This window comes from Erigeron canadensis, chromosome 1 (genome assembly GCF_010389155.1).
Source record: "Erigeron canadensis isolate Cc75 chromosome 1, C_canadensis_v1, whole genome shotgun sequence".
In the NCBI taxonomy this organism is placed as follows: Eukaryota; Viridiplantae; Streptophyta; class Magnoliopsida; order Asterales; family Asteraceae; genus Erigeron; species Erigeron canadensis.
The window spans coordinates 45,763,701-45,771,484 of NC_057761.1; the positions used below are offsets into that span (position 1 = coordinate 45,763,701).

The 7,784-nt window shown below is 34.3% G+C and overlaps 1 protein-coding gene across 1 annotated transcript; it reads right to left on the reverse strand.

Annotated features, from left to right (window-relative positions):
• Positions 1-1,381: 1,381 nt before the first annotated feature.
• LOC122584497 (myb-like protein P) lies at positions 1,382-6,542 on the reverse strand. The gene is made up of 2 exons (XM_043756641.1): positions 6,215-6,542; positions 1,382-1,745 (listed from the first exon to the last, which is right to left on the reverse strand). The coding sequence occupies exons 1-2, from the start codon at positions 6,482-6,484 to the stop codon at positions 1,509-1,511; spliced, it is 507 nt and encodes a 168-aa protein (XP_043612576.1). The 5' UTR covers positions 6,485-6,542; the 3' UTR covers positions 1,382-1,508.
• Between the last annotated feature and the right edge of the window lie 1,242 nt (positions 6,543-7,784).

Consider the following 7,784-nt stretch of genomic DNA (forward strand, 5'->3'; position numbering starts at 1 on the left):
TTAGTCGATATTAACATTTTTTTCGATAGTCATATACTCATATTTAGAGTTAAATACTTCTTCTATGCCACCACTGATCACCGGCTGCCATCGGAGCCGGTTGCGGCTACCGTAGTGTTATCTTTATGTTGAAACAGTACAACTTCATGCATGGGGTACTGGTATGGTTCTACTGTTCTAGTACATTTAAAATCAGAAGCTTTGAACAGGTACACTACACCAAAATATCAGCACCTACTTATTTTCTCAAAGCCGCACAACTCGATAATAACTTCACGATTTCCTCTTCTATACATTCCTGCTTGGGTTGAAACGACGGAGATCGAAAGTTGCATGCAAGCTAGGTTTGTTTTAAGAATATATAAATGTACTCAAATCACAAAAACTGTGTGACACTTTCTTGCTAATCACAATATATACAACTCAAAAATACGTTGACACTACCACACTAGGATCTTTGGAATGTAGATGTCGTATAATGATCCAGGTTTCCATTCAGGTAAATATAGTGATCAACTTTTGTTTTTGGAATGAAAAGTTGAAAAATACTAATTTCAGGTGAAATCTTGGCTATCTTGTTGTTAGAGTCAAGTCATTTGGCTACCGTATCAAACGAACTAAGAGAAAGTGGAAAGAAAAGGGGCGCGTTTTTGAGCATCCAAGTGCGCGTGGAATGATAGGATCTAAGAAAGCCTACAGCTCAGTGTGTGTGAAGCCATATACGCAAATGAAAATAATGGCATCTCTAATGGAGAGTTTAAAGAAGCTTTCAACTATTACAAAAAGATTCATCCCCTTGTAGTACATGATGACTTAATATGTAAAAAGGTTATAAAAATTCAAGTATAACAAATCCACACACTTTTTCTAAATTATACTATCAAAAAATGGTTGAAAGACTTTTTATGGGGTTTTTTCATTGGAGGTAAACCTTAAACACAGCAGTTTATGGGGAAAAAAATGAAAAGAAAAGAAAAAAAGGAGTAATATGCCAATGACTTGGCCACTGGGGATGCACTGATCGAGAGATGGGGTTGGCAGACGCACTAACTTTAGTTCAAATAGTTTTGGGTATGCAGACTTTTTCTTAAAGGTCTTATTCTTTGTACATTAACCAACAGAAACAATAGAATTCACTTATCTATCCATTGATGGGGGATTCAAACCATGTGCAAATGCATACCCTGTCTTCAACATAAAGTCCAACACTGACCTTTAACGTCTACTTACCCTACCGCACCATAGAAAAAAAAAAGCAAATTCTTGTATCTTGAAAAGAGCAGGCAGGTCAGATTTTACTGAGCTAAAGAATCAAGAAAAACATAACCTCTAAAGTTTAGAGTCTAAACCAATCATGAAAAAAACCCACAACACACCACCATTAAGCAACGGAGAATTCTTGATTTAAAACATATAAATTCATTAAATTCCAGCTGATATACAATTCTACTTCTAAACATAACCCTAGTCAATAACCTTCCATGGGTTTGCAAACAGCAGTATGACTTTCAGACCAGCAAGAACCGACCTCTGTATTCCACAACCTGCTGGATTGTTCCCTCACGTGACAAAACTGGGTTTCTTGCTTTTGCAGATTTAGTGTTTACCTTCACTTCAAATTTGGGATAATGTTTGTGATGTGCTTCTGTACTAGATGTTGTTTCCGCGAATACCTCGTCAAAAAACTCCTCTGCAACATCTCCATCTTCATCGACCCTGAGACGTTTTGTGTACCATCCTAGACCCTGTGTCAATTACTAATTGTCAAAGATCTAGAATACCCTTCAACAATAACAATATGATCTAGTGGACCCTAATGAATACTAATAGTGTGATGATATAGAGATTTAGATATGACTTATGAGAATGATGTGATTTTCTAGAGACATCTATGATAAGAGGCAGCAATTTTGACCAAATCACTCATAAATCGATCAACTTAAGTTATGCGTGGATTTAACGGGTCAGGAAGAAATATTAATTTATACAGAAATGGGCCAAAACTCTTCAGAAACGAAGTTTAAATGCATACATCTTCTAGAGAACTTTAGTGAAACAATTAGATTACTATTGTAGCAATATCTTACGAGTATTTTGTAATATTACCTAAAACATTAAGTGTATCTTAACATAAAGAAAGTGAACAAGTGTTTTCGGGTCCAGTCTGACCCAACCCGTTTCGGTCTGTCCTAGAAGTCTTCCCATTTTGATTCACTAAAAACAGGCCATTTGGCCGCCTCTGTCCATTATAACATTTGGAAAAAGACAACAAATAAATGATGTTTTGCAATTTTCATGGGATATGAGCAAGCCCAAAATATATTGTTCATCATGAGGTTGGCAATTATTAAACAATAAAAAGTTGCGTCAATCTCAAGTTGTCTTTGCATTTCAAGAACATTTCTCTGCTACAAGTTTTATGCCTACCTATTTAATTTACGGACTTCTCATAACCGCTAGAATGAGGATTCCAGATATCATCAAGGATACGCCAGACTAACAAAATTCCAAACGAAGCACCAAGTCAAAAAAAAAAAGAAAAAAAGAAAGTAAATCCATGTATTGGAAATGTCAAGAAATCTGAACTACAATACAGGATCTCATAAGTACACATTTCACCATTCAACATAAAGATATATATGACCAATCCGATAACATTGAGTTACTATTCAGATAAAACCAACTGATCATATGAGAAATTGAGGATGGTGATAGGAAATAGGAGAAAGGTTTGTTTGAGTAGAAAAGTCTGGTTCCCAGCAATTAAGTTATTCCTATTTCCCAAAGATATGTGGCAAGATGCTACTTCCAATCTTTATATGGAAGGGAACTGATGATTTCTTGGAAAGCAAAAACCTCCCCCTAACCTATTTTCTTCTTCGCCAAATATATATAAAATTTAGTTTAGTAGTTCGTTACAGTCAACAATTATGCCTTCTGTGTCAATAATCATTATCTGCAATTTTTCTACTCGGCCCTCAAACTCATAAGAGACTCCTTTTGTGACCTTTCAAATCCACACTTTGCAACATATGTGATTTCAAGTGAATGATAGTTTATCTTTACTTGGTCAATACAGAGCTCTCTCTGATCAACTATAAAGCCAAAATTTAATAACCATAGCTCTAATTGTAATCCTCAATCTGATCAATTACTAATGCTCCTGCTTTAACTCCACTGCCTTAATTGCTAACCGTGTACATCAATAGGCTCCCGCACATTAAAATTTTCATTTCAAACAGACATGCTCACTTTACATGCCTGAAGCTAAAAAGGTCAACTATCTGGTAAATGTAAAGTAAGCATGTCTGTTTGAATGAATTGGGTTTTAAATGTATCTTTTATTGATATAACTTCCATCAACTGTCAATAAAATGCGTACGGTTAAAATTGTTAAAAGAAGACTTTGAAAATCAAAATAGGACATTTAAATTGGGACGAAAAGGGTATCATACAAGTCTCATGTTTTATTAAAAAAAAAAAAGAATAAACATTTATAAGTTATGGGGCTAAAAGATAGAAATATTATATTAGGTCTTCCTTTATTTCCGCCGCTATATACTTATATTGTCTAAATCTATGAGGTCAGCTAGAAAATTGAAGATGCGAATTGTTCTTGCTGATTCCCCGTGTATTTTATCGGATGCCAAAGAGACGTTGCCTTATGAACTAATATATGATAATAATGGTTATATACGAAAGCTTTATAATGAGGTAGTTTGCAGGATCGTGACCAATGGTAAGACAGTCTACAACTATAGATGAATGCAGTTGTGGCTTTAATGAAGAAGAAAGTTAATGTTATATATTTCTTTAATGCATAATCAAATCATAACATTATATATATATATATATATATATATATATATATAGTCTTGCGGTCCGGGCTGGAAGGTGTATTGAGGGGGTGATGTTATTTGACCTCGAACATGCTAAAATGTTCGGAGTTGGTGACATATTTATCATAGAAAAAGCCTACATAGTTGCAGGTAGATGGGAAGAAAAGGATATATCCGTACATGTGAAAAGAAGAAATGGTGCCGATAACAATGATGTGGCAGATGCAAGTATTATGTTGATAACTATAGTGTTGTTTACAATTCCTTACGAGTATTATTTTGATTCAGTCTTACCTTCATTTGGATTTAATCTGCAGGGATTTACATAATATTTCATTATATCTATATGCAGATTCCTCCTCTTTCTCACTGAAAATAAAGAAGATGATAGGTTTATGATTACCGTATGGAAAACCGAAGAAATGGGATTACTTATTCCCCCCTTTTTTTTTGACATTTTCGAGGCTGTACACAGGAAGGAGTCAAACTGTGCGTATTGGGGGAGCTTTTGATGCCGCTGGACGAATTTGTCGGGTTGTTGGTGGAGTTGCTGCTTGTTTAAATTAGATGGAGTTTTGTTTTTCTCGCTTGTTTTTTTTACTAGAACTTGTTAGTTTGATTTTATGGTATTTTGTTGTTAAACGTATCAAATCTCAGGGTATTTTCATTTAACGTGTATGAACCTTATTTGTAGAATGAAAATACCCCAAGATTTGATACGTTTAACAGCAAAATATCAAAAAATAAAACTAACATATCCCGGTCAAAAAAACAATGCGAGATAAACAAAAATCTATCTAATTTAAACAAGTAACAACTCCACCAATGACCCGACAAATTGGTCCAACGGCATCAAGAGCTCTCCCTGGTACTCAGACTCCAACCTATACACAGCTTGGAAAATGCCAAAAAAGGGGATAAGTAATTCCATTTCTTCAAGTTTCCATATGGTGATCAAAGACCTATGATCTTCTTTATCTTTCAAGAGAGGATGCATCTACATATAGATATATGAAATTACGTAAATCCCTATGAATTAAACCCTAATGAAGGAAAGACTGAATCAAAAGTAATAACACTTAAGGAATTATAAACAACACTATAGTTATCAACATAATACTTACATTTGCCACCACATCATTGTTATCAGCACCATTTCTTCTTTTCACATGTACGGAGAGATCTTCTTTTTCTTCCCATATACTTGCAACCATCCAGAGAACTCTGATAAATATGTCACCAACTCCAAACCTTTTAGCATGTTCGAAGTCATATAATCTCACCCCATCAATACACCTTCCATCCTCGACCGCAAGACTATATATATATACACACACACAATGTTATGATTTGATTATGCAAATATAAAAGATAAGAAATATAAAGTATAAAAACATAAACCTTATTCTTTATGAAAGCCACAAACTACATTCTGTAGTCATGAGATCTATCTTACCACTGGTCACGAGATCTGTCTTACCACTGTCTTACCGCTGGCCACGATCCTGCAAACTACCTCGTTATCAAGCTTTCATATATAACCATCACTATCATATATTAGTTCATATGGCAACGTCTCTTCGGCATCCGAGAAAATACACAGGAATCAGTAAGAACGTTTTGCATCTTCAGATCTCTATATGACGTGGTAGGTTTAGACAGGAAAAGTCGGAAATAACGGAAGACCCGATATAATATTTCTATCTTTAGCCCCTTAAGTTGTTACAGATATTTATTCTTTAATAAAAATGAGACTTGTATAATACCCCTTTTGTCCAAATTTAAATGTCCTATTTTGACTTTCAAAGTCTTCTTTTAACAATTTAGACCGCACATATCTTTATTTACAGTTGATGAAAATTATATCAATCAAAGATACATTTAAAACTCAATCCATTCATATATATTATATATCAAGTTTCATATAACACAAACGAAGATAGAACTTTCTCATAACACAAGTTCAGTGCTAAGTTTCTTTTTCCTAAATAACATACCTAAAAAGAAACAAGATAAAACTTTCTGACACCACTTATTCTACTAAAACTTTCAAAGGAAACATGTCCAAAAATTCATTAAACTTTGGTGCAAATCTATTTTATGTATCTAACTTAAAACGCTTATGCTGTTTGAATGGAACATTCAGATATAGTTACTGATGTGGAAATTCGCATGATGCCAGAAAAAATATTACCGGGTGCATAGTGCATACAATAGCAACATCTCAAATAGATGCGCCATAATTAAGTTGGATACAATAAGAAAATCTTTGGATACATTTTCAAGCACTAAATCGAAACTTTTATAATCAAGCGTATTTCTCCAAATCTAACATTAACAAATTACTAATAACAAAATTCAAAAATGAAGTTTACCTGAAGACCGCCATCACCAGGACGACAAGGGAGAAAAACAGGGCCAATTTGTTGAACAGGTACACTAAATCCTTTACGATTACTTTTTATATAATTACTCGCATTATTATTATAATTATGATTAACTTCTTCTTCTAATTCTTCTTCTTGTTGTTGATGATGATCGATATCTGAATTATTGTTGGGATCGTTATGAATATGATTATCATTGTGGTTACTTTCGTGATTTCCAAACCCTAGAAAACCCGCCATCCATCTCTTCCATCCCATCTTATTTTTTAATTATTTACTGGAAAAACACCCGGTATGTTTGGGACAACTTAGTAAAGCTGATAATTTTGATGGGAAATGTAAGTTTAAAAATTATCTTAAATATTAGATAATAACATAAAAAAATATGAAAATGCTAAATACAGCCTTATTTAAGGTGCATAAAAAAACTTGTACCTTCTATATTAAAAGTTCGCCCCTGATTTTTATGGTAAATATACAAACAATTTATGCACCTTAAACACAACCCTAAGAGTTGTATTTAGCAACCCAAAAAAGGTAATTAGTGTATAATACATATCATTGTATTATCTATACTTCGATCCCTTAGGAAAGGAAACAGTCTCCCTTTTAATTTTAAAAACATGAAATGACACATGTACCCTCCATCTTAATACATTTTTATTTATATTTTATAAACTATGGCTTAGGGATGCGGAAAAAAAACCAAAACCTGTGACCCGACCCTCCTAAAGGGCTAATGGGTCGGGTCACGGTCAAGATTTTGTTACATTTTCGGGTCACGGGTTGTGCGTGCTGGGCAGGGTCAAGCCAAAAACCGAAAAAAGTAAAGGAAACTCGTGACCCGCTCGCGACCTGCCCAAACCAAACCATCACGGGCCGGGTCACGGTTCCGATTTTCATGTAATTGTGGGTCGAGAGCCAGGCCAGGTTTTCGCGGGTCAAGCCATTTGTACATCGCTACTGTGGCTAAAATGACCTTAAAAAATTCAACCTCTATCTCCCCCTCACGTAGAAACACATAGCAAAAACCTAACACAAAATTTGTCCCCTCCTCCCCACGGCCTTTCATATCTCTCCGCAACAAAATAATCACATTTTCGACCGCAATGAAATTATTTTTACGTTAATAACTACACTATCACCGTTGCCGTTACCGTCGCTGCATTGCGCGGCTACCAATCTAGTAGTTTTAAAAGGATTAATTATTTTCCAATTTTGATTATAAAATTAAAATCAATGATTATTAAATTAAAATCAATATAAGTTTAAAAGTTCTCTTAATTGCTAGAGGAAACTCAAATACCCCACCTCATTGACTAAAGAATTTTTGGTGAATTTTTACTTTGATCTTGATCAAATCATTTTCTATTAAATATCCTCACTATCCGACTTGCATTTTTTAGTATTATCCCTATGTATCTCATTAACTTTTTATCACTTTCAATTTGAAGAAACTCCACCACTGACCACAATTTTATTAAACAAAACCTCCAAACCGTAAAAATGCACCAAATTGAAGAAACCTCACACTTTTCCAACCATCGTTACGGTTGAA

Coding starts and splice junctions, on each gene's coding strand:
- LOC122584497 (XM_043756641.1), bottom strand. CDS start 6,484: ATGGGATGGAAGAGATGGATGGCGGGTTTTCTAGGGTTTGGAAATCAC. Junction 1,746..6,214: donor CTGGTGATGGCGGTCTTCAG/GTAAACTTCATT, acceptor TAATTGACACAG/GGTCTAGGATGGTACACAAA.